At 37.7% G+C, this 25,802-nt stretch overlaps 2 protein-coding genes across 3 annotated transcripts; one reads left to right on the forward strand and one right to left on the reverse strand.

Annotated features, from left to right (window-relative positions):
* Positions 1-299: 299 nt before the first annotated feature.
* On the forward strand, positions 300-15,888 carry LOC145592457 (RNA pseudouridine synthase 2, chloroplastic-like). Its single transcript, XM_081648910.1, has 8 exons — positions 300-604; positions 1,409-1,552; positions 2,939-3,190; positions 3,298-3,497; positions 13,330-13,408; positions 14,369-14,544; positions 14,635-14,853; positions 15,420-15,888. Exons 1-7 carry the CDS (start codon positions 317-319, stop codon positions 14,732-14,734), a joined length of 1,239 nt encoding a protein of 412 aa, XP_081505036.1. The 5' UTR covers positions 300-316; the 3' UTR covers positions 14,735-14,853; positions 15,420-15,888.
* Positions 15,889-16,562: 674 nt separating this feature from the next.
* On the reverse strand, positions 16,563-25,524 carry LOC145592458 (putative prolyl 4-hydroxylase 3). 2 transcript variants are annotated; one of them, XM_081648912.1, is made up of 8 exons: positions 25,069-25,524; positions 24,899-24,983; positions 22,918-23,015; positions 22,638-22,735; positions 20,712-20,841; positions 20,412-20,599; positions 20,141-20,225; positions 16,563-16,921 (listed from the first exon to the last, which is right to left on the reverse strand). In XM_081648912.1, exons 1-7 carry the CDS (start codon positions 25,251-25,253, stop codon positions 20,152-20,154), a joined length of 858 nt encoding a protein of 285 aa, XP_081505038.1. In that variant the 5' UTR covers positions 25,254-25,524; the 3' UTR covers positions 16,563-16,921; positions 20,141-20,151. The 2 variants fall into 2 exon arrangements, with proteins under 2 accessions (XP_081505038.1, XP_081505037.1); XM_081648911.1 differs by having other exon boundaries at positions 20,131-20,225.
* Positions 25,525-25,802: the final 278 nt, after the last annotated feature.

Consider the following 25,802-nt stretch of genomic DNA (forward strand, 5'->3'; position numbering starts at 1 on the left):
GACTAACAAGTAACAACACAATTTTCTTGTAGAGAAAAAAAATTTACCACGTAATTAGTGGTAGGCTCTTTTATTTTTCCTTCTTTCCTCCTATAACCACTAAACACTAATGCTAGCATTTTTTTAAATTTTATTTTAATTATGAATCTAATTAGAATATTTAACATCATATCTTTTAACATATATGGTCAAATATTTTATTGTTAAAATCGTGCATCGTACGGGACTAACTTACTTTAGACATTAAAGAAGCCCAAAAGGTCCGGTTTAATCCGGGTCATCAGACAATTTGTGTAGAATTTGTGAAAGCTAAAAAATGATGGCACTCACTTCATCTCCTACCTTCTGCCAATTCCCTCCACGCCAAACAATTGGATTTAGGGTTTCATCTCTCGTCAAAGCCTTCTCCACCACTTCTTCCGCTGAAGGTGTAAGAACCAACTACGAAGGAGTTAAATTGGAGGAAAAAGTGACGGTCGAAGGCGTCGCTAAAACTAGGCTTGACGCTTGGATTTCCTCCAAAATTAATGGAATTAGCAGAGCTAGGGTTCAATCCAGTATTCGCGCTGGCCTTGTCTGCGTTAATGGCCGCGTTGTCGATAAGGTATTACTACTCCCATTTCTCTATTTCATTTTCTTGATTTTTCATTTTTGCACTATTTGTTGTATACTTGAATTCTAATGTCGAATTTAGTTGTTAACTTAGTAATTAATGTTTTTGGATGGTATTACGACAATTTATGTTAGCCGACCCCAAAATAAGTTTTGGATAAGGCTTTGTTGTTGTAGGATTACTATAATACCAAAATACTCCTACAATAATACCAATAAACGTAAAATGCTTTATTGGTATCTCTAGTATTCTTTGTTGGTACTCCGTATTAAGATAATGCCATCAAGCTACAATTTTATATCGTGTGTTATTAGAATCATTAATGACTCAAGTTATTAGAGATTGAGAAATGCTCGTTTGGTAGGCAGTAATGAATAGATAAACAGTGGTAATGGTGAAGAATTTATATGGTAATGATTATGGTAATATCGGTAATGGTATATATTATGCAAAACAAATCAAGACTTATGGTAATGATAATGGGGATGGTATATACACAAATCAAGATTATACTATGGTATACTTCGTATGAAGTAGTTAAGAACTATGATGTTATTTTTTTTTTTTAATATGATATCATATAGAATAAGAATGATGAAATATATTACCATGGTCATTGAATATTCAATCATTTGGATAAGATATATTTTTTGATTCAATTACAAATATGCCACTTCATTTGTGAGAGTTTTGCAAATCAAAGAGATCTCCCCGTCATTTGTCAATAATAAAACCAAAAAAAAAAAAATAAAAAAAATAAGGGAATTCTCACTAGGGTAGTCGTTGTTTTTGTAGGTATCATATGGTGTTAGAACAGGGGATGAAATCAACTGCACTATAGCCAAACTGCAACCATTGAGGGCTGATGCAGAGGATATACCTTTGGACATTACATATGAGGATGATCATGTTTTAGTTGTGAATAAACCTCCACATATGGTATGGATTCTTATGTCAATGTTTGTTGATGGTCTTTCATACTCCATTAATTGGCTGTGCTACACTGCTTTATTATTGATTAAAAGTTATGTGCTTTATTATTCATTGGGAGCTTATTGTGTTTTGAAATGAGGTTTTCCATCACATATGCATTCTAAGGTTTCTACTGCTGTATGAAGATTTAAGGAACTGTTATGTGACTACTATATCCACATTACCTCTTTAATCCAACCCATAAAAAAATTATTGATCTCATCCTACATTTAGCCCTTTGCACTTGATGATGTCAATTTTTTCTGAACTTATCATGTATATATAATTAGAATTTATTCAAAAGGGTTTATATTGAAATGATGTCCTTGATACAACAGATGTAATCTGATTCTGTTACTGGTATAAAAAATGTTAATGTTTGTCATGCACCTTCCATTGTGAGAGCTTATTCCTGTTGCAAGCACTACTAGAAATTTTATTAATAATTGGCTTTCAGAAAGTAATTGAGTATCATTAGAATTTTCCAGAATCATATGTGTAGATGATCTGCAATGACTCTTGTCTTTAGCATGATGGATGCCCATTCTAGCTTTAAAAGTTGTTAGCTGTCTGATTTGGGCATTTTTTGTGTCTACATTTGTACATCAGTATACTTCTCCTTTCGTTTCTTTATTGTAAGTCTTGTTTGGAATGATATTAGATTCCAATGCAATTAGTACTCCCTCTGTGTTTTTTTTTTTTTTTTTTTTTTTTTTTTTTTTTTTTTTTTAAGCTAAAGTCAAATTTGCATATTTGTCGAGATATAACTTTGACCATCAATATTTTTAATAAGAGATTAGTAAAAATTATGGAAAAAATTAAATTATAAAAGTAAACATTATGACAAATCCAACAACATATTATATGATCATATTTATATATAATATATTGGTAAAAAATTAAGTCAATGATGACTTATGAATAGTGGAAAATCTCAACTCTAGCTCATAAAAAAAAAAAAACAGAGGGAGTATTAATAATTTTTCAAGATACTGCGTTGTTTCATAATATCATTTTTTTTTAATGGTATTTGTATTATACATAATTCCATATTGAAGATATTTATACTTGAATGTGTGAATCAAAAATCATTTAAAAAGTAAAATAGGACTAACAAAAATAAATAGGGCGTAATTATGAGGTTTTTATTTTTTTGGGCCAATAAAAAGTAAAATAGGACTAACAAAGAGAAACTAGGGTAGAATCATGCAAAGAGTATTTGTGAGATTCTTTGCTTTTGAGATGGATGAGGAATTATGTGTCCATCAAAATTTGTAAGTTATAAGTTTATGGTACAGATGTAATCAGCATTCCTACCTAGCTTAATACCGTGAATATCTATACTGTTATTAGGTTGTCCATCCTGCACCTGGAAATCCAAGGGGCACTCTTGTTAATGCAATTTTGAACCATTGCAGTCTCCCCAATGTTGCAGTAACTGATGTTGGGTGGCTTTCTGAGGCAGATGACGTGTCTGAGGATGATCTCAATATAGACGTCCATCCTACAGATCAAACTACTTGTGAAGATGCATCCTGTTCAATTCGCCCTGGGATAGTTCACAGGCTAGACAAAGGCACTAGTGGATTGCTAGTTGTTGCTAAGGTAAGATTTATAATATTTTACAGGATGTTTTGTTTCTATTGCAACTGAAGAGAATGAAAATGGTTCACGTAATTATAAATATTGTAAAAATTATGTGTTGTTGACAGGATGAACATTCTCATGCTCATTTGGCAGAGCAATTTAAGGCCCATACAGTGACCAGAGTTTATTTAAGTGTCACTTCCGGGGTGCCTACCTCTGCTTCTGGCCGCGTTGAGGTTCCAATTGGTCGTGATCTAAATAATCGAATTCGGATGACTGCTGCTACTGGACATAAATCCGGACCTGCAAGACATGCTGCAAGTAGGTAAATTATGTCTCTAACATTGCATAATAATGTTTTTAAGACCTTTCACTGTCTCACAGAAAAAAATAAATAAATAAATAAAATGAAATAAAATTGCTTCCAACAACCTAAATAGAAATTGGCTAGCATACACAACATAGCACCTCATTGGCTCATATATTGATATACATACATCATAACTTTATATGTTTGTTTTAATGGGAACTACCTATACTCAAATGTAGTACTTCCTCTGTTACATTTTACGAGTATTGTTAAAATTATTGAACAATTAGCAACTCCACCATCCCCACACCCTTGGCTAAGAGACTACTCACAAATCATGTTGAGAACAATATCAATCATCAAATCAATAAGCATCAACATGATTAATAAGCAAAGAAGGAAAATCAAAGTAAACAAGCAAAATTAAATGCAAAAGTAAAGAGAAAGAGTAAGAGATTGCTCATTAATTGAAGTTGAAGATCTACAAAAGATTAAACAAGCTTCTTCTTCAAAATCCAAGTTCATCAATGAAGAAATCCACACTTTCTCTCTCTACCAAGTGAAGACTAATAGTGTTTCTCTCTCTAGATTAAGCTAAAAATTGTGCAGCAAATTAAAACTAAGTTTTTCCAATTACATCAAAACGTTCTAAAATGGGACTTATATAGTCCGTACAGAGCCCTCTGAAATAGAGGAGTGGTCCGACCGAACACTGGGAAGGTTCGGCCGGACTACAGGGTAGGTTCGGTCGAGCCTCCCTGATCCTGGTGTGGTCGAACTTCTGAGGTTCGACCACTCCTGCAAAATTGCCAAATTGCTTCTTGACTCTGCCTCGACGTTCGACCGGACCACTGAGCAGGTTCGGCCACATCCTGATTCGGCCACACCTTCAGGAGGTTCGGCCGAACCTCTTCTAAATCTTGCTTCCTTCAGCTTTTCTTAAGCTTAGCTTCCTCCTCTTGAAAACCCCGATGGTTCCTACAAAGCAAAAGCATGGAAATAAAAAAAAAGAGTAGGAAAAAGGGGCAAAATCTAGGAAAGAAGATGCATAAAGGGAAAGGGAACTAAGTGCAAAGAAAAGGATGCAAGCAAGCCGCAAATGTGGGAAAATGACCATCAAAATGAACCTTAATCGTGATATAAATGCCACTCATCAAATTCCCCCACACTTGCCTCTTGCTAGTCCTCGAGCAAGGAATGCCAAAACAAAGAGAAAGTCACAACAAATATAACATGACAAGGGTTAAGGAAGACCAATTAAGCACTTATGTAGAAAATGCTCCATTTGAACTCGAACGAAAAGACATGCACCAAAGAATACTCACCTTTCTCAATTCAATGAGTTAAAACACGTTATAAGATGCTCGGGGGGTTGAAAGAGACAAACTTAAGCTAAGCATAGAGAACTAATGACTTCACTCTCCGGCCTAGCCCCAACCAAGACGGTCCACGTTCTCTCCACTAGTTCCAAGTCATCCCCTAGCTAGCTCCTCATGATTCCTCGAGGGAACCGGAAAAAGATATTTTTATGTGGAATCATAAGGTCATCCCGACATCTCAACTATGCATACTCTCTCCATAGGTTGAAATCTATCTCCCTCCACCGGTCTTTGACCGAGCTCTTCCAAGTCCAAGGGTCTTAAATAGGGTTGTAATGTCATGGCTAGGGGTTAAGGTTGGGAATCAATTTGAAAATTTTGGTGGCAAATCCTAAGTGAAGCAAAAGAGTGGCCATCTCTCAAGAACAACCTAAGAATTGAACATAACCTCAAATTACAACCTTCAATACAAACCTCACAACATTACTTCATCCCTTTTCATTTCTTTCATCTTTTTTTTTCATCATTTTTTTTTCTCTTTTTTTTTTCTTTTTTTTTTTCACTTGGTTTTCATGTATTGCAACCTTCTTCACAAACCTTTTGCATATTCTTAACCAACTTTCATAACCTTACTTGAACTTATTACACAACTTTCTTGCTCAAGATCAACACTCTCAAACTCGAACCTTACAAGCCAATGCTTCACTAACTACAAGGGTCGGTAGAACATAGGCCGATAGGTTTTTAATATGACTAAGTCAAGAAAGGGAAACAAGACTCAAATTGGTTAGCAAGTAGGTGGATGCAAAAATAAAAACCAAATTTGTAACAAAACATAAAGAAAACAAAGAGAAATGAGAAGAAATGCCCTCTTCCTCCTCTAGAGTTGTTTGGTCACGATCTCGGGAGCTAGATACCAACACAAAGATTAACACATGCATAGTTAAGGATCCAAAATGCCGCTCACAAGAATGATGAAGGCTAGAACAAATGACGCTCACATGGGATAAGAAATAAGCAAATACTAACTAGAGGGAATCCTATCCACTATAGAGAGCAATTCCATCTTACCACTTTCCCGTGAACTAGGGGTTCAAATGTCCTTAAAAGTTCTAAACCGCGCTACCTTAGCTTACTATGTGTCTAACTCAACCCTGAGCATTCTCAAACCGTGCAAACCCTCATCAATTAGGAAGATAAGCATTCAAAGATGCAACATCATTTAAGGCATACACAACCAAATGAATGAGCACATTCCACATTAAAAATCATTTTAACTTGTCATAGTCATGTTTGTAACACAAAAAGGGAAAAACAAAACAAAAGAAAGAGGAAGAAATCAAAAAGGTTCACACACGAGGCATATAATCCAATTAAATCCCAATCGTCATACAAGTGATCGTTCGATAACAACATCAACGATCCCAGGTTCCATAGAACCAAAAGCAAACATCCTCGAACCATTCAACTTCTTCCTAAGCTGAACCTAGACTAAACACTCAAAGAAAGAGCAAATAAAAGAGAGGAAAGGTCTCACCAAATGCTGCTTGAAATGGAAGACAAGATAATTCATACAATCTCACCAAGGGAGCTTGTGTTGCTCCTTAACTTCCTTCGTTTCCGCTTTCAAGCTTCAAGAAAGGAAAGGTGAGCCAAAACAAAAGAAACTATGACAAAACAAGAAAAAAAAAAATAGAAACCAAAGAAAAAGACTAGAGTTATAGATAAAAAAAATAAATAAATAAAAAGTTATCTACAAAGTTTGGATTAAGGGAATTTGGATTGTCGAGAATTTTGGATTTTTCCTTGGAAGCATCTTCGCCTACACAAAGCTCATTTATCATCAAAAATCATCATCAAAACATCACCATCATCACCATCACATCATCATCATCATCACATCACAACATCATCATCACATCATCATCACAACATCATCAACTACAACAAGGCCACAATCTTCAATAGTCCTCCTCATGTACAAGCCACTACCCTTCTATGTACACTTCAACCAACCCAAAAAGGAACATCCTCCCCCACACTAGTCTTTTGCACGTCCCGTGCAAAAGTTAAAAGTTTTGGGGGGAGGAAGGGAACCCTCATCATGGGTTCCTTTCTCCTTGCCCTCTAGGACGAGGAGGGTTCTCAAAATCAAACCCAGGAGTGTCCATAAATGGGTGGAAGGGTTGGTTGAAATGCTCATAGGGCCACCCCTGGTCACCCTTACCCCCATCAAAAGGGTTTGGGGTGGATGTGCGAGCCGGATCAAAAGCCGGATCACACTCACCTGGGCAATAAGGATCGTAAGGTGGGGTGCCAATACGTTGAGAAGGTTCGATGAGACCTTCCCAATAGGGGTAGACATTGGGGGTAGGGTTGTTGGGGTCATAGGGGTCCCAATGTGGAACCGGACCCTCTTGAGGAAGGTGGTAGGGGTAGTTAACATAGGGCGCTTGGATGCCCGCTTGTACAAGGTTATCATAATTCATCCTCCCGTAGTACCCCCATTGTTAAATGGAAGCTTGGTTATTTCGGCGGATATCCTCGAGGGTACTACGGAGGGCATTCATATCAAAAGGAGGAAAGGAGGAAGAGGAAGATGCCTCACCTCCCCCGCTAAGGGGGGGAACGGTTTGCTCCTGGCGATGGACCGACGGAGGATGAGGAACTGCACCCCGGGCTCGTGTTCTTCTTAATTCATCAGGGATGTGCTGCTGGGGGATCTTTCATTTGAGAGGAGAGGAGTGGTCCACCGTAGTGAGGGATGGGTCCGGAAGGACACACCATTCAACCTCTTTGTCCACTAAGAGGATGAATTTGCGCTTGCTTGTGGATTAGTTGATGAAGCGATTGTGACGGAGAGCACTAAGGGAGAGAGAATAGGGAGGAAACTCGTCGGTGACTTCCTCTCGGGTTTGGTGCACAAATGGGAGCATTTCTATTTGTTCCTTGTAAGCTCCATTCTTCAAGGAAAGGGCAATGATAGTGATCATGCCCCCCATAAAAATGTCGTCACCAAGTCCGTTGTCCCGAGTATCCAAAAGCCTTTGGATGAAGGTGGAGGAGCATTGGAACTTGAGGCGCTGAGGGTTGTCGGCCAAAAATAGACAAGCTACCTCATCCTTAACCATTGAGCCGAGGTTTGCTTTGAAGAACACGGCATATTGGAGAAGCCCAGCAAAGTAACTCATGGCTATGTGGATGATGTTGTTGACCTTAGATGTGTTAGTTCGGAAACTATCCCCGAAGGATATGCTCCTCCACCATTCTTGCTCGTTGTAGGGGATGCGATGAGTGGAAGTCATCTCGCAAGGATGGTCTAGCCCGGTCGCATGCCAATGGAAGATCTCGTTTAGATCACTCTTGGTGAGAATACAACGTTGCAAAAGCTCGGTATATTGGATGAGGTAGTCCGGTTAGCACAAAATTTTGGATGGGGTGAATTCATCTACCTTCACGCTCACACCTATGAGTGAGTAACTTTGGAATTCCTTGCCTCTCTCCGGAAGGAAGTCATAGAGCCGGAGTTTAACGATGAGGAACCTCAGCTTGCGATACATTTTCGCATGTTCAATGAGGATCACTCCCTCACCGAGAGTGATCTAAACGAGATCTTCCATTGGCATGCGACTGGGCTAGATTATCCTTGCGAGATGACTTCCACTCATCACATCCCATACAACGAGCAAGAATGGTGGAGGAGCATATCCTCCAGGGATAGTTTTCGAACTAACACCATCATCCACATAGCCATGAGATACGTTGCTGGGCTTCTCCAATATGCCGTGTTCTTCAAAGCAAACCTCAGCTCAATGGTTAAGGATGAGGTAGCTTGTCTATTTTTGGCCGACAACCCTCAGCGCCTCAAGTTCCAATGCTCCTCCACCTTCATCCAAAGGCTTTTGGATACTCGGGACAACTGACTTGGTGACGACATTTTTATGGGGGGCATGATCACTATCATTGCCCTTTCCTTGAAGAATGGAGCTTACAAGAAACAAATAGAAATGCTCCCATTTGTGCACCAAACCCGAGAGGAAGTCACCGACGAGTTTCCTCCCTATTCTCTCTCCCTTAGTGCTCTCCGTCACAACCGCTTCATCAACTAATCCACAAGCAAGCGCAAATTCATCCTCTTAGTGGACAAAGAGGTTGAATGGTGTGTCCTTCCGGACCCATCCCTCACTACGGTGGACCACTCCTCTCCTCTCAAATGGAAGATCCCCCAGCAGCACATCCCCGATGAATTAAGAACACGAGCCCGGGGTGCATTTCCTCATCCTCCGCCGGTCCACCGCCAGGAGCAAACCGTTCCCCCCCTTAGCGGGGGAGGTGAGGCATCTTCCTCTTCCTCCTTTCCTCCTTTTGATATGAATGCCCTCCGTAGTACCCTCGAGGATATCCGCCGGGATAACCAAGCTTCCATTTAACAATGGTGGTACTACGGGAGGATGAATTATGATAACCTTGTACAAGCGGGCATCCAAGCGCCCTATGTTAACTACCCCTACCACCCTCCTCAAAAGGGTCCGGTTCCACATTGGGACCCCTATGACCCCAACAACCCTACCCCCAATGTCTACCCCTATTAGGAAGGTCCCATCGAACCTTCTCAACGTATTGGCACCCCACCTTACGATCCTTATTGCCCGGGTGGGTGTGATCCGGCTCGCACATCCACCCCAAACCCTTTTGATGGGGGTAAGGGTGACCAGGGGTGGCCCTATGAGCATTTCAACCAACCCCTCCACCCATTTATGGACACTCCTGGGTTTGATTTTGAGAACCCTCCTCGTCCTAGAGGGCAAGGAGAAAGGAACCCATGATGAGGGTTCCCTTCCTCCCCCCAAAACTTTTAACTTTTGCTCGGGACGTGCAAAAGACTAGTGTGGGGGAGGATGTTCCTTTTTGGGTTGGTTGAAGTGTACATAGAAGGGTAGTGTGGTAGGGTAGTGGCTTGTACATGAGGATTGTGGCCTTGTTTTAGTTGATAATGTTGTGATGTGATGATGATGATGATGTGATGGTGATGTTTTGATGGTGTTTTTATGATGATTTTTGATGATAAATGAGCTTTGGGTAGGCGAAGATGCTCCCAAGGAAAAATCCAAAATTCTCGACAATCCAAATTCCCTTAATCCAAACTTTGTAGATAACTTTTTATTTATTTTTCTTTTTATCTATAACTCTAGTCTTTTTGATAATATAAAATTTTAAAATGAGATCATACCATTGACCAAGTTTTGTCATAATCTTATAAAATCAAATAATAACTACCCCCTCCATTTTTTAAAATTGTTTCTTATTAACTTTTGTGTTATTTAAATAATTAAATCTAAATATAATTAAATTAAAAATTTAAGAAAGTTGATTTTTTGAAAAAATACATTGAGACAAATCCAATAATATCGTACATGATAACATGTATTTTTATATTAGTAAAAAAATATGGTTAAAAGTAAGATATGTGAATAATATAGAAGTCAATGGTTGGTGGGAGTACCATATTAGAATATGTATTTATAGCATATATATACTCCTGAAAGCTTTTATACAAAAACCATAACAATAGCGTAAAACAAATTTGAACTTATATCAAAACTTTAATCCCATAAGTGGAGTCGGCTACATGAATCAAAAGTGAATATTCCATGTAGTCATCTACTAAAATCTTCCTCCTCCATTCCTTACGATCAAATGCCTCATTCTCATGCAAATCCATATGCTTCATATGCTTTGTAACTCCTTCCAATCAAGTCATTTTTGGTTTCGGTCTCCCTCCTCCCTCCTTCATTTAACCCCTCCATGGTCTAAGTCTTCCACTCTTCGTACTGGTACACCCTCGAGTTTCCGTCTTACATGTTCGAATCAACGCAGGCTATTTTCCCTTAATTTGTCAGGAATGCCTATGATCCCCCCCCCCCCACTTTCTTGCGAATAACCTCATTTCTGATTCTATCTTGTAGAGTATTTTCGCACATCCATCTTAATATGCGCATTTATTTAACTTTCATATTTTTAATGTGCTTCTTAAAGCAACACTGGTTTTGACAGTCTTGTTGAATTTCCCCTTAAACCGTAAAGGAATGATTCGGTTATATAACGCTCCCGTGGCCGCTCTCCATTTAAGCCTCCTCGACGACTTAATCCTGTGGGCCACGTCTTGATCAATGTCACCATTTTCTCGTTGATCGACCTAAGATATTTAAAACATTAACTCATGGTCAAATCCTTTGTGTCCAAGCTCACTACATCATAGCTTATCCCCTAAATGTACCAATACAGCATACCAAATATTCGGTCTTACTCCGACTTAGTTTAAACCATCTAGATTCCAACCTTTGCCTGCATTGCTCCAATTTGACGTTAACCCCATCTTTAGTTTTATCCACCAAATGATATCATCCGCAAACAACATATACCATATAACCTCATCTTGAATTTTACCTTGGTTACTTCATCTAGAACTGTTGCAAATAGAAAAGGACTTAATATAGACTCTTGATGCAATCCAATTGTAATAGAAAATTCTTTTGTCAACCCTCCGCATGTCCAATACATATCTTTAACTAGGTCCACATACCTTTGTGGAATACTTTTCTTCTACATTTTCCACCAAAGTATCCCTCTTGGCCCCTTGTCATATACCTTCTCTAAGTCAATAAAAACTATATGGAGATCCTTCTTCTTTATCCTATAAAATTTCATCATTTGTCTTATTAAATAGATTGCTTCCATAGTAGATCTCCCGGGTATAAATCAAATTGGTTATCCAAAATTCTAGTGCATGCCCTTGGACACTGTGGTGCTCGCTTTGGGTTTATGACCTAGCATCTTTTGCGTGCTTAATTTGCTTATCATTACACTAGGAGTGCAGCGCGTTGCTAGTAAGGAACACCCCCCCCCCCCCCCCCCCCAAGAAATTAATATTTTGGCTTATGTCACAGGATGTGACAAAGTTTTACACTCGCTGTCATTGGGCTACCATAACCCTCCTCCTTTATGTGGCAGCGAGAAAACCCATTTGGCGGAGTTGCTCACCACAAGTATTCTCCATTTTTTTTTTTTTTTTTTTTTTCTCTTTTAGAAAATGTTTTGAAAAATGTTAAAACCTTTAAATTGCAATTGTGAATTGAATCTTCAAAGCCATTTTATGCCATGACAACCCTGAAAAATAGTGTAACACCTCCTAGTTTCCACTTCAGCAATAAAACAACCATTACCATGGTCATTAGTCATTATTGTATTTTGTATTTCCTATTGTTTAGTTTTAATAATAATAATAATAATAATAATAATAATAATAACAATAACAATAACAATAACAATAACAATAATAACAACAAGAAGGAATTCGACATGTGCTGATTATGAAAAATTAAGAAGGTTGAAATTCTATTAGCATGACGATTTTTTCTTTTGGAAATAGGGTAGTTTCCTTTGAAATGGGGGCCGGAAGGGGGGGGGGGGGGGGTAGTGGGCTGTGTATTAAACTTCCCTTTTACACCCTAAAGTAATTATGTTTCTTTCTTGAACCAGACTGTTAGGGACAGAGCAACAAATAAACACAATATCGGGAAGAATAATAAAATACGGAACAATGAAAACAATACACAAGATTTTTACGTGGAAAACCCCTCCTCGATAAGGGGAAAAACCACTGTCCGGATCTCCATGGACGAAAACAACCTTTACTAGCAATAATTTCGGAAGTACAATGACCACTACTACAGTTACAATATTATAAACAATGTATTTTAGGACAGTCTACGCTAAGTACCCTTAACACTTGTATTTATACTAATCCTAACGTATCCTTTTACACTAATATTGTGTTTGCCTCTCCGTCACTTCCTCCCTCACTACTACAGCTTTATATCCCCTACTCTTTGAGATGTTTGCAGCTCTACTTCTTTTGCTAGTAAGCTTTCTTCTTGCACCTTCTTGCAGAAAATCACAGTACATATATATGCCAACAAACAAAGCTAGCTTCTTCATCAAGCTTGTCACCTAGCTGCATGCATCATTACATTTACCCCAAATTCGATACCTATAGTCTAGCACAATTAGACTAGGCATATGACACCATCACAATCATTTCACTAACTTGGACTTTCATGTCCACTTATGACATCATCTTTTCTTTTACTACATAATTATTATTACTACTACTAATGATAATAATACTACCTAATTAATTGTTGGGATTTGGGGAGATTAACCCAACACAGACCTACTCTTGCCTATATTTACTTTGTTAAAAATACCTCAAAGTATATAGGGATACATCATCTAAGACAGGTTGATGAATTTGGTAGACATTGTGTATAACACCATGAAATGGGTCAGATGTGTAACTTTTGGTTTAGGGTCAATGTATTTCAGGTTGGATTGATAAACGTTAACTTTTGTGTTTTAATCAATCATATAAGTCAATGACTCCTGCTTTGGTTTTTATCGTACAATTTTAGTAATTGATGTAACTGTAATACCTTCAAAATTTTCTTTCCTTTGTCTTGTGTCTGCAGGTACAAAGTACTTGAAGTATTAGCTAATGGAGGCGCAGCATTAGTTGAATGGAGATTAGAAACTGGGCGTACACATCAGGTATAAAAAGTGCTGCATAACTCCCATTTCTCTGACCCATAAAAATAGAGAATTGATGAAGGTGTTGATATGTGCTCAACTGCTCACTTTTTAGATGTATTCTGCATTCCAAATCCGGTATTGACTTCTGAGATTTGAAAGATGGTAAATTGGTGACTAGGCGTGTTTTGTTTCTCTTGTCTTAAAGTTTGCTAACATGTTTTTTAGTATAGCACTCTAGGGAAATCATCATATGATTATAATTTGAGCAGTAGCTTTTATCAGTCTTCTGGTTTACAAGAATCTTTTTATTCCAATTGCCATACAGACTGCCTAAGTGCTCATCAAAGGATACCATCTAGCTTAGTCAGTTGAAGCCTTAGAGGAATAGAGGGTGGTACCTAAAACTTGAGTTCAAATTCCACTCACATCATATGCTCTTGTGATTCTCTGTACACCAAAAAAAAAAGTATATAAAAAAAAATAATAATTAAAAAAAAAAAAAAAAATTCTGCCTTTTCAAATTTCATTGGCTGTCTTAGCACTTAAGGTGTAACAACTGAGACTAAGCATCACTGAAAAGAAGCGTCATTAATGTGATTAAATCAATCAAAGGCATCATCAAATTCCAAAATTTTACTTGCTTAGATGGAGTTGTCATATGTGTGTATAAATCTTGCGCTGCAATTCCAGAATAAAGTAGAATAATTCTATGTGCATACTGCATAGTGTGCTCAATAATATGTTGTGTTCTATTATAAGACTTAGGAGATGTTTTAATTCCCTTTTGTTGGACAATATTGAAGTCTCCCTTGCCATATTACTTTGCCTCAAGTGAACTTACTTTTTCAGTGCTACCGTTAGTTTGTAATGTACACAGATCTTTCTTTGTGATATAAAGGATTTATAAGTTGGTCTGAACTTGCTCCCGTATTGTTGCTCATTAAATTTGCCATGTATGTGTTCTTGTGGTTGATGAAGATTCGGGTGCATGCAAAGTACATGGGCATTCCATTACTGGGAGATGAATTGTATGGTGGGACCAAGGATATGGCACTATCATTGCTTCGACCAAGAACCCCATCCACATGTCATTTACAGCTCAGTGATCTGGTTTCCAGCATAGAAAGGCCCTGCCTCCATGCTATGGTTCTTGGGTGAGAAGTAAATTCTATTAATTTTACTTTCCGTTTTAAATTTGAGCAATAGTTGCAAAGTTCCTAATATTGTTACTACTCTTTTTTTAGGTTTAAGCATCCGTGTACTGGAAAATACATGCATTTTTCATGCCCTCCACCTGCTGATCTTGCTGAAATATTGAGTCAGCTACGCAATATCTCAAAATAATTTGGTGCCCAAATTCTGGGATACCACATGTTCTTGTCAAGGTCCATTGAGTGGTGCTTCAATACTTTCTTTCAAGGGACTGCAAGCAAATAGCGCTCTGGATGTTAGCAAGGACCAAGGTAAATGACATTTATAGGAACGTAGATTGGACCATTTAATATATGCTTTTAGGTTAGTAAAGGTTAGTAACTGTCCAGGGCTATATAGTAATTGTTATTTGTTCTCTTGCCCTATCATTTCTTCCTTGTGGAGTTTTATTTGTCACTGAACTTTTCGTCCAATGATCTTACAAGGATGTCCTTAAAGTTTATTCCTTGGTTAGTGAGTAGTGCTCAAACTCTGATAGCTATCCTTTGCATCACCCTTCGCCCTACCCATGCTATTTTAAGGGCTTGGGCAATCTGGCTTTATTATTGCTAAGTAGGTAGCTCTGTCTGTCGGGATCATTAATAGATGCCAATTGCACTTAATATCAGGATGACTTTTAGCGTCAATCATGCCAAATTAATTATTATCATAGCCAAGAAATGGTGTGAAATAAGTATGGATCAACAATATTGTGTTTTCTTGATGTATTACGTGAATTAAATGTGCTATGTTGGATTTAGCTTGATCCGACCTTGCTGTATTGCTGCTACTAGGCTTCTTGTCAACTCTGCAGTTGATTAATATTTGTGGTGTTCAGTTTTCTGTAGGTGCTGACTGTAGGAAGAGACTATCATGGTTCAGCAAGTCCAGTCTAAAGCCAACATTCACTTCACATGTGCTAGACGCAACGGGAAGGATAAGATGAGTTATTCCACCAAATTTTGTGGAGATTTTGCTATGATTTGCCCTGTGAAGGAAGCTCTTAGAGTGATAATCACACTTGTATAGATGGTTTGCATGTCACTTTTGTTACTCTACTTTTGCATCTTCTCTTCTATTTAAAATTATTATCAAACAAATTATTTAAGTATGAAAAGGGAATTGAAGTCTCAGTAATATTTTCCATTTACGTAGTATTACAAAATGATTTTCTTTATGTATACTCTATATAAATGGTACTCATGTGCCAACGATTGTTGCAATAAGCATCTGCATATATAGAAGGAAACAGCTTGATTGTCCTATAGGAATTCCCGATATAAGTTCCCTAAGTTTTGTACTCGAATTATATTTTCATTAGTGATTTACATGTGGAAGTGAGTTGGTCCAAGCAATGATAAGGCCATGTTCTTTATATAAGGAGTTTGTGGTCTATTATATGCACGTTTAACCATTGATATCTTACTTCCTTGTTGATTAAATATTGTGAAATTTGCTATTATGAAATTACATATTGAAAATGAACCTAAAATTACATGAATTTGTATATTCTCAATGTCTATCCTCCATTCTTCCCCTCATACTTTACTTTTTCCTTTCTTTACATAAGTTTTCCATACAGATAAAAGAAAACCTTTTTAATCACATTTTTCATCAAAACAAACTGAGTCTAAGTGGAATTAAGTTGATCATTCACAAAGACTTTGTTGGCTTTTGATAGAAAACAGATTTTGGGAAAATGATTCTCTCAATTTCAAGTGGCAAAACAGTAAATGAATTAACAACTTTTTATATTAAAAAAAAAAAAAAAGGGAGTCTCACAGGTTTTAATATAATTACATAAATGTCATGCAAGTATGCGTCTCCAAATTACAAAAATGTCGTACCTATTGGGAACACAATCCAGCAACACCAAAGTATGCAAGTCAAATAAAAAGAATTTGGAAACGCATTTCAGCGGCACCAAAGCATAGAAAAACTGAAATAAAAAGGGAATAAAAGCATAAATGATCCAGAAAAGGAAGAACAGAATAAAAATGAACTCTCTATTGGAAAATTTTTGCCACCACATCATGAAACACTATACATCTCATAGTTCACATTGTACCAACCGTGCATATCCCTGAAAATAATAGAATGTGTACCACAAGCAGGAAAACCAATTAACCAAGAGAACCGTATAGTATATACTCTTATGCCGCATCAACATTACTATCTTAAATTTTGTTAAAGTAATTATCTATTCACCAATACAATCACTAATGTGTTAGTAACAAAGGCATGCAGTTGCGGTAGGACCCAAAAAAACTCAGCTTCAAAATGGTCGTCGATGAACGTCTGGTAAGATATGAGCCAGAAGGGCTGGCACGATCCGTTAACCTGTCAAAGGATCACATTCTACCAACGTTATTATAATGCTTAACATGACCAATCCAGCAGATCATATTTTCTCTTCTAAATGCTATTCTCGCCAAGAAGTTATAATTGGCATGGCACCTCCAAGTTCTACATGGAACTTTTTTGTCTATATAAGTTACACTCAACACTTATCAATCTTTGTCACGTCCCAATAAACAAGAAAGTAATCTTGTGTCCAGCTATAATGGCTGAATCTTATCCAAAACAAATGATGAGCACTTGCACATTAGAAACATCTTAAGTACTTTCTTCATCCCAGAATACTTACAAATATAAATAGTGTATGAGATAAATTGCAGATGTGTTACCTAATATTAGTTTGATAGTGAAGTATATGGGATGGGAGTTCATGATAAAGGTACGTGTGAAAGGAGATAGTGGATCAAACTAGAGATGAGAAAAAAAAATGTGAGACCTTTTCCAAAGGCAGTGTCCAAACTATTAGAACATATGAAAAGGGAAGCATTCAAATTACATTCGGACAGAGGGCGTATGAAGCAAAATGGCGGTTGTATCCAACAATATTACCCAATTCAACAATTTATGCAATGTATATCCATTACATTTTCATAAAATATAACTTCAGTAAAATTCCATTAAGCACACACAACAGTTCACTGAAATCATTCTAGCTCAAGTATACCAAAAACCATATGTTCAGTTTCAATCAATCAATCAATCAATCAATCAAAGCCTTAATCCCAAAAGTGGGGTCGGCTAACATGAACCAAGTTTGATTATTCCGTGTAGTCATCAACATAAATCTTTCTCCTCCATCCCTTACGATCCAAAACTTCATCCTCACGTAAATCCATGCACTTCATATCCTTCCTCACTCCTTCCAACCAAGTCATCTTTGGTCTCCCTCTTCCTCGTTTAATCCCTCCATGGTCCCACTCTTCCACTCTTCGCACCGGTGCACCCTCGGGTCTCCGTCTTACATGTCCAAACCAACGCAGACGATTTTCCCTTAGTTTATCTACAATGCCCGCCACACCTACTTTCTTGCGAATAACCTCATTTCTGATTCTATCTCTTAAAGTGTTTCCACACATCCACCTTAACATGCGCATTTCCGTAACCTCCATCTTTTTAATATGCTCTTTCTTAGAAGCCCAACATTCTGTACCATAGAGCAACACTGGTCGTATGGCAGTCCTGTAGAATTTTCCCTTCAACTTTAAGGGAATGCTGCGGTCGCATAACACTCCCGTGGCCGCTCTCCATTTAAGCCACCCTGACTTAATCCTGTGGGTCACGTCTTGATCAATGTCACCATTCTTCTGGATGATCGACCCTAGGTACTTAAAACATTCACTCATGGTCAAATCCTTTCCATCCAAACTCACCACTTCATTGCGTGTCCCCCTCTGAGTGCCAAAACGACATACCAAATATTCAGTCTTACTCCGACTTAGCTTAAACCCTCTAGATTCCAACCTTTGCCTCCATTGCTCCAACTTGACATTAACCCCATCCTTAGTCTCATCCACCAAAACGATATCATCTGCGAACAGCATACACCATGGAACCTCATCTTGAATTGGTCTAGTTAATTCATCTAGAACCGTTGCAAAAAGAAAAGGGCTTAATGCAGACCCTTGATGCAATCCGATTGTAATAGGGAAATCTTTTGTCAACCCTCCGCATGTCCTCACATTTGTTGACACATCCCGATACATATCCTTAACTAGGTCTACATACCTTCGTGGGATACCTTTCTTCAACATTGCCCACCAAAGTATCTCTCTTGGCACCTTGTCATATGCCTTCTCTAAATCAATAAAGACCATATGAAGATCTTTCTTCTTTACCCTATAAAACTCCATCATTTGTCTTATCAAATGGATTGCCTCCATAGTAGATCTCCCAGGCATAAAACCAAATTGGTTATCTGAAATGCTTGTGCATGCCCTCAACCTTTGTTCAATCACCCTTTCCCACAACTTCATAGTATGGCTCATAAGCTTAATTCCTCGATAGTTAGAACAATCTTGAGCGTCTCCTTTGTTTTTATAAACCGGGACCAAGGTGCTCTTCCTCCAATCTTGTGGGATCCTTGTAGCCGTCCATATCTTGTTGAAAAGGTTTGTTAACCAATCAATACCAATCTTACCCAAACACCTCCACACCTCTATCGGTACCCCATCAGGGCCAACCGCCTTCTTAGGTTTCATCTTCCTCAGTGCAATCTCCACCTCTACTCTCCTAATCCTTCGCACATACTCCATGTTGATTTCTTCATCACTCATAGAGGTATCTCCTATCACAACTCCATTACTTCCATTAAATAATTCATCGAAGTACCCCTTCCACCTGTCCTTGATGCCCTCCTCTTGCACTAGGACCATTTGGTTCTTATCTTTGACACACTTCACCATGCCAATATCCTTCCTTGCCTCTTGTCTTCTCTTTGCCATCTTATAAATGATCCTTTCTCCCTCCTTGGAATCAAGCTTTTCATAAACCTCCTGATATGCCTTTTCTTTTGCTTGGCGAACAGCTGCCTTTGCCTTGCTCTTAGCCTCCTTATACGCTGCAAAGGTTTCATCACTCCTACATTTTCCTAAGGCTTGATAGCATTCCCTTTTTTGCTTAAAGGGAATGCTATCAAGCCCCGTCACATCCCATGACATGAGCCAAACAGATATGTTCAGTTTAACTCCGCCAGTGGGTTTCCCGCTGCCAGTCCCAAGCCTGGATAAAGGAGGAGGGTTACGGTAGGCCAGTGACAGCCAGTATAAAACTTCGTCACATCCCATGACATGAGCCAAACAGATATGTTCAGTTTAAAAGAAAAAAAAAATTCAGATCAGCAAGTAGTGCTAATGTGCTATTTATTGTTGTGTAAGATCTACTGCACAAGGCTGATAAAAACAGTAGACAACTACATAAAAGACCTTTCCATGATTTTTACATACCAAGTATAACTTTGAACTCTAAGCAAATCTCTCAGTTTCTGTTGGCTTCTAGGTTGTTTATGAAATCTATGTACCATGTGGAAATATTTGGGGAAAATTCAGAAAATATATAACTAAATTTCCAAATATATCTTTCCTTCTAGACTTGAGGAATCTATAACAATTTTAACTTTTTCACACTTCATGATTTCATAGTTATGACTAAACGTCAGAGATAGGATACACAGTGCATCCAATAGTCAAACTTACGCTAAATCACCTTGATGGCGCCTATATCTTGTATTCCTCAACATGCATCCATTTTGTAGATGACCACTTGTTTCCTTTAATCACTGGGCAGCCACCTGAAACATATCAAGACAAGATTGACAACATCAGAACCATCTGTGTGAGCAGCTTGAGAATGGCTCGAGCAACTACTTAAGAGCCATAAAAAGCTCAAAATACCACACAGCACTACTACTGTAGTGCGACAAACGAGGGTATGGGCATTGCTAATTTTTTTTCCATGGGGGGTGTAATTAACTGACCATGCAGGCTAGAAGAATCTAATGTTGCATCAGGCCTCATGCTCCAGAAAAGTAAGGCATCACCCATCTTTGGTTTTACAGATAAGCCCCCTTTAGCACAGTCAGACCGCTCATTCCACCCTGGCAGAGAACTAAAATTCCCTCGAGAAGCTGGAAAAACAGTCTCACCACCCTCTTCAACATCTGATCTGCATTGAGAATAACAGAAAATTAGAAGTGGAAAAGAGAACACACTCAAAGGGTGAAGCAGAAGTTCAATTCTAGAGCTACGGTGCTAATAGGTTGGTTTAGAGATATTACAAGTACATAAGAACAGTAGCAATCCTTTGGCCGCCATTCTTTTTGTTGAATTCGTCAAGGAAGTAATCATAGTGAGGTTCATACTTCTGACCTTCTTCATAGTGAAGAATCTGCAATCCCTCACCATGCTCTGTAAATACAGAGAAGCAAACAGAGTTGAATACCATACTTATGAATCCCATTACTAAAAATAAAATAACTATAATAGTATAATACGAAGAACTAACTAATGAATAAATTATCAGAAGAAAGATAATACAAGATTTTCCAAGAAAACACATACAAAGTTACATAAGTAGTCACTCTCATCACTCATCAGGACAACAAGAGGTAAAAATCACAAACCCAGAAATTCAAAATCTACTATTTTTCAACTAGTCAAGAATTTCAGAAGTTAGAATCCTTAGTAAAAGTTTTTAGGTGTTGCTTCTGATGTGCAGGGGTTCAAAGGCTACCTCAATAGGAAGCATACAAACAGTAGAGCATATATGAACTTATGAAGCCCTAAATAGGTTCAATGTTTGATGTGGATTGCCTTCTTACAAAATTTTAATGATATGTTAGAGGTAACACTGCTAATGTTTGGTCTCCGTTAAAACCAAGAATAGTTTAAATTACACTGGCATTATTGCTGTTCTTCTCGTTAAATTTGACTTGTCAAAGCATTACCTTTTACATCAAAATTCTAAATTCAATTTTCAACAAAACCTCGCTTCTTGTTTTTGTTACAGTTCTTAAGTTCCCTGTTCACTCTTGAAATTTCAGTTATATTCTTCTTAGCAGCCATGTTTACTTATTTAACTTAAGACAAGATACTTTTGGCTCGCAGTTTCCTAATGATCTTCTTGCTTTCAGTTTAGGCCACTCAGAGCATCTCCAATGGTAAGCTAATTCTCAAATAAGCTTGCCATGCCACATAGGATTTAAAGCTAATTTTTTATGTAGCTATTTTGTATCCCAATGGTTGGCTAATGGCTTGCTATTTAAATGAGCTTAACTTTCACAATTATCTTCAAAAGTTTAATTGAGGAAGGAGTGGCTGGCAAGTGGTGGTTTTGGAATAGTGGGCGGTGGATGAAAAAACAATTGGCGATTGTTCTGATGGTATTGGGAGGTAGGCCCTGTTCTTTTGAGTTTCTGAGCACAACAGAGTAGAGCAAGGCTCGGCAAAACAGGGCAGGGCTCAGAGCTGATTTCAGTAGAGCAGACCATAACAGCTCAAAATAACAGGGCCATAGTTGGTCAAGTGGTGATTCCGATGGAAGTTGGTGGTGAAAAAAGTGGGGATGGGGGTGGAGAGAGAGGGTAGATAAAGGATTTCAAATAAAGAATTAAGGCCAATGAATACGTGGCATGTGGCACCATTAGAGAGTCGCCAGTTAAAATAGGTTAGGGAAGAACTCCCAACTCCATCCCCCAATGTGGGGACCACCTTATGTTCATCAAAAGCTAGGACCACCTTAAGTTCATTGGAGGTTAGGACTAATTTGAATTCATTGAAGTTGGGACTTTTTGAATTAGATCACCAATAGACCAATAGTTGGGACCTTTTAAATTAGATCACCAATAGCTGGGACTAGTGTCATCAATATTTCCATATGGACATACTTCAGAATTGGGGCAAGCAGTACCATGAAAATTCTCATGATGCTTTTTTACAAAATTATATATACACTTAGTACTTGTATTTTTTTTTTTACCATCAGTCCTAAAACCTGCCAAAAAAAACATTGTTTTATTCTCTCAAATAAACTTTTATACTCCCCAATACACAAAAACCTGATCAATAATCCCAGAAATGTAAAGTTTTGTTCTGGAGTGGGTTTGGACACGGGTAAGGCAGGGGTATGAAACTCATATACAATGAGGGGACTATTCTTGGTGGAAAATTAAATTACCAGAAACATAAGTCATTGCATCTCTTACCTACAGGAATGAAGGTAAAGTCTGCTATTCTTTTCTCTATGTCCCTTATAATTTTGTCTTGACCTCTTCTCAAAAACATTCCAGAACTAGTTCGCACCCTGCACATATGATCAAGGCAGATGTTATATCTTTAGTGTGTTGTCATATTGATACACAATACTACGTATCAAAAGAAATAAAATAAGCAAAAAAAAAAAAGAAACTAATGGGCTATCATAATGCCACAATTCAATAAAATTCGAAGCTTGCACCATTATACGTGATTGTTCAGTAAACAAACCTGCTGTCCTTGCTCCGACCAGTTTTACTATCAACAACAGTTGACTTTGCCATATGAGGTTTAGCCAGGTCAATTAGATATTCACATTCCTCCTTAGACTGCAGAAATTAGAATCTAGGATTAACATTTGGCAAGCATGCAGTTCACAAGCACAACCATCAACAGCACAAACAAGCGCCGCCCCAAATACAATAACGGGAAGGGGAAAAAAAACATTTACTACATAAATAAAAACGATATACTTTTTTTGCTAATCAGACTTTGGCCACTAGGAACTTCGCAGATGAGGCCTTAACATGTCATGCCTCAATAGAGTAACAATAAGCAAAAATAGTCCGGCATCTATTGCACCTTCTTCAATACTGATGTAAGGAGTGGCTCAATCCATATCTTGCCTAGAATCAGAATCCTAAGAACATGCCTTCACTCATCCATTCACACTTATCTGGAGGGTTCTTTCTCATTTTAAAATTTGGAGATTATGACCAAGTAGGAAATAAAATAAACCTTTGGCAAAACCCACACCCCACCATAAAAATCTCAATAATTTTTCTCAAATGAATACCTCTCAATAGTCAGCAATTCAGCATTGGCACATTTGTAAAACTAAAGCAAATTAGACAAAAGTTGTCTTGCAGAATATGGATGTACTGTCTAGCAAGAAAGGGTCATTCAGCTTATGAGAGTAAAACCCCTCTCTCCACCTTAACATAATTCTCAAAAATTGTTCCTAAATGAATATGACAAAAAGCTTTTGAATTCAGTAGCTCCTAAGCATATGCATCCCAAAGCTGAATTGTACAAGATGTCAAGATTTGCAACAGGTAATGCCGAAAAACATCAACCTACAGGTTAAGAATTTACAACAAGACAGAGAAGATCGGAAGATTAACCAAATTAACTATCGAACTATCTATATATCAGCTAGCAAGAAGGGTCATTCTACTGATTGATCACAGTCATAACTCACACCCCTTCCAACACTGACCCACCAAAGTTAAAATTCAACTCAGCAACACCAAACACATCTAAATATATCCCCTGAATTTACTTAATCCACAGCTGAAATTTGAACCCGCTACACCTAACACATCCAGAAGCACGCCAGCGAAACAGAATAGTATTCGGATACACAAACATGCAACTGCAAATTTTCAGTTAATCACTTATTATGTGTATTTCATTTTAAATTCGGAGATTATGACCAAGTAGAAAAACAAAATAAACCTTTGGCAAAACCCACACCCCACCATAATTCCAATTATTGTTTTTAAATGAATATCTCAACAGTCAGCATTGCCACATTTGCACAAATAAAGAAAATTATAGGGAAGTCATTAAATCTACCTCGTAAAATGTGTATGTAATATCTGACAAAAAAGGGTTATTCAGCTGACAAAATTAAAATCTCTCACCCAACAATCCGACATATCACTCAAAAACTGTTCTAAATGAATACCAGGAGAAACATTTGAGATTTCAAGCTCCTAAGCATATGCATGGCACACAACTGAAATATACAAGACATGGAACAACATGGTAATGCCGAAAAAGCACCATCAACCCTACAAGGTTAAGAAATACCAACATGACAGAGATCACAAGAAATTTCGACTAGCAGGCTATTCCAATTATTGTTTTCAACTGATTGATCAAAATCATTACTCACACTACTTCAAATAACCCACCAAAACTTTTTCAGAACCTGAATATTGCTATCAATATTTAAAATTCGACTCCGAAAACCAAACACATCAAATGTCATCCCCTAAATTTACTTATTCTACATTTGAATTTCGACCGCGCTACACCAAACACATCTAAAAACAGAATATTATTCAGATACATAAACATGCAACCACAAATTTTCGTACATTGTCAATAAGATCATCATTAATCAATTAAACACATTAAAACTCCAGATTCAACACGAAATCGTCAATTATAAATCAAACTGAATAAATCAAAAATAAAAACTAACCAGGAAATGATGGTAAAGAAAAGCACGAGGCTCCCAGGAGAGAATCTCAACCCATTGTTCATCTCGCTTTCCAATCCCCTTACCTCTTCAATCAAAAACAACAAATCGTCAACAATCAACAACAACATCAATCAAAATGACGAAGAAATAATAATGCGAAAATTAAGTACCTTTCGAGAACCTTCCGACCGAAGTTACTGAGATCGTGAGCAGGTCTAGGGTCATTAGAAGATACAGGAAGAGAGAGAATGCCGAGAGCAAGAAGCAGAAGAAGTACCACACTTAGCATTAGCAACAATGATAATACTAGCGTTGATGTCGACGTTCTCTTCCTGCTTTGCCGGCTTTTCGCCATTGTTGACGCTTTCTTCACTTTCTCTCTCCTCTCTGATTCGATTAAATTGAAAAATTGATTGATTGAATTGAATAATTGATTGGTTGAATTTTAATAAAAAACCTAAAATTGTCGATCAAATGAAATTTGTGTGATAAATGTGAAAAAGATTTGATTGAAATTGAGTTAATAAGAGATCTACAGTGGTCTAGTAAATATGAATTTTGTTGGTTTTGAAAATTCTATGTTCTGTTTTTTACAAGTTGTGTTGGTGTGGGGATACGGAAACGGAAGGAAGGTCAAAGGCGTGAAGATGGGGTCGGTCGTCTGATTTATGATCCATAAATACAAGTATGAAATTACTTTTTTTTTTTTTTTTTTTTTTTTTTGGTTGGTAAATAGAAGGGTCCTATCGGACCAGAATCTCTCACAGGTCCTCCTGGTTCGGGTTATCGACTAGATAATTTGAAAGAGTGGGGGGAAGATAAAGGAATTCCACTCCCCTAAATTGTCACTAGTGGGGATTGAACCCCCAACCTCATAGTTGAAAGGTGCTCTCTTTTTCACTAG

Source organism: Chenopodium album, chromosome 18 (assembly GCF_948465745.1).
Source record: "Chenopodium album chromosome 18, dcCheAlbu1.1, whole genome shotgun sequence".
NCBI classification, from domain to species: domain Eukaryota; kingdom Viridiplantae; phylum Streptophyta; class Magnoliopsida; order Caryophyllales; family Amaranthaceae; genus Chenopodium; species Chenopodium album.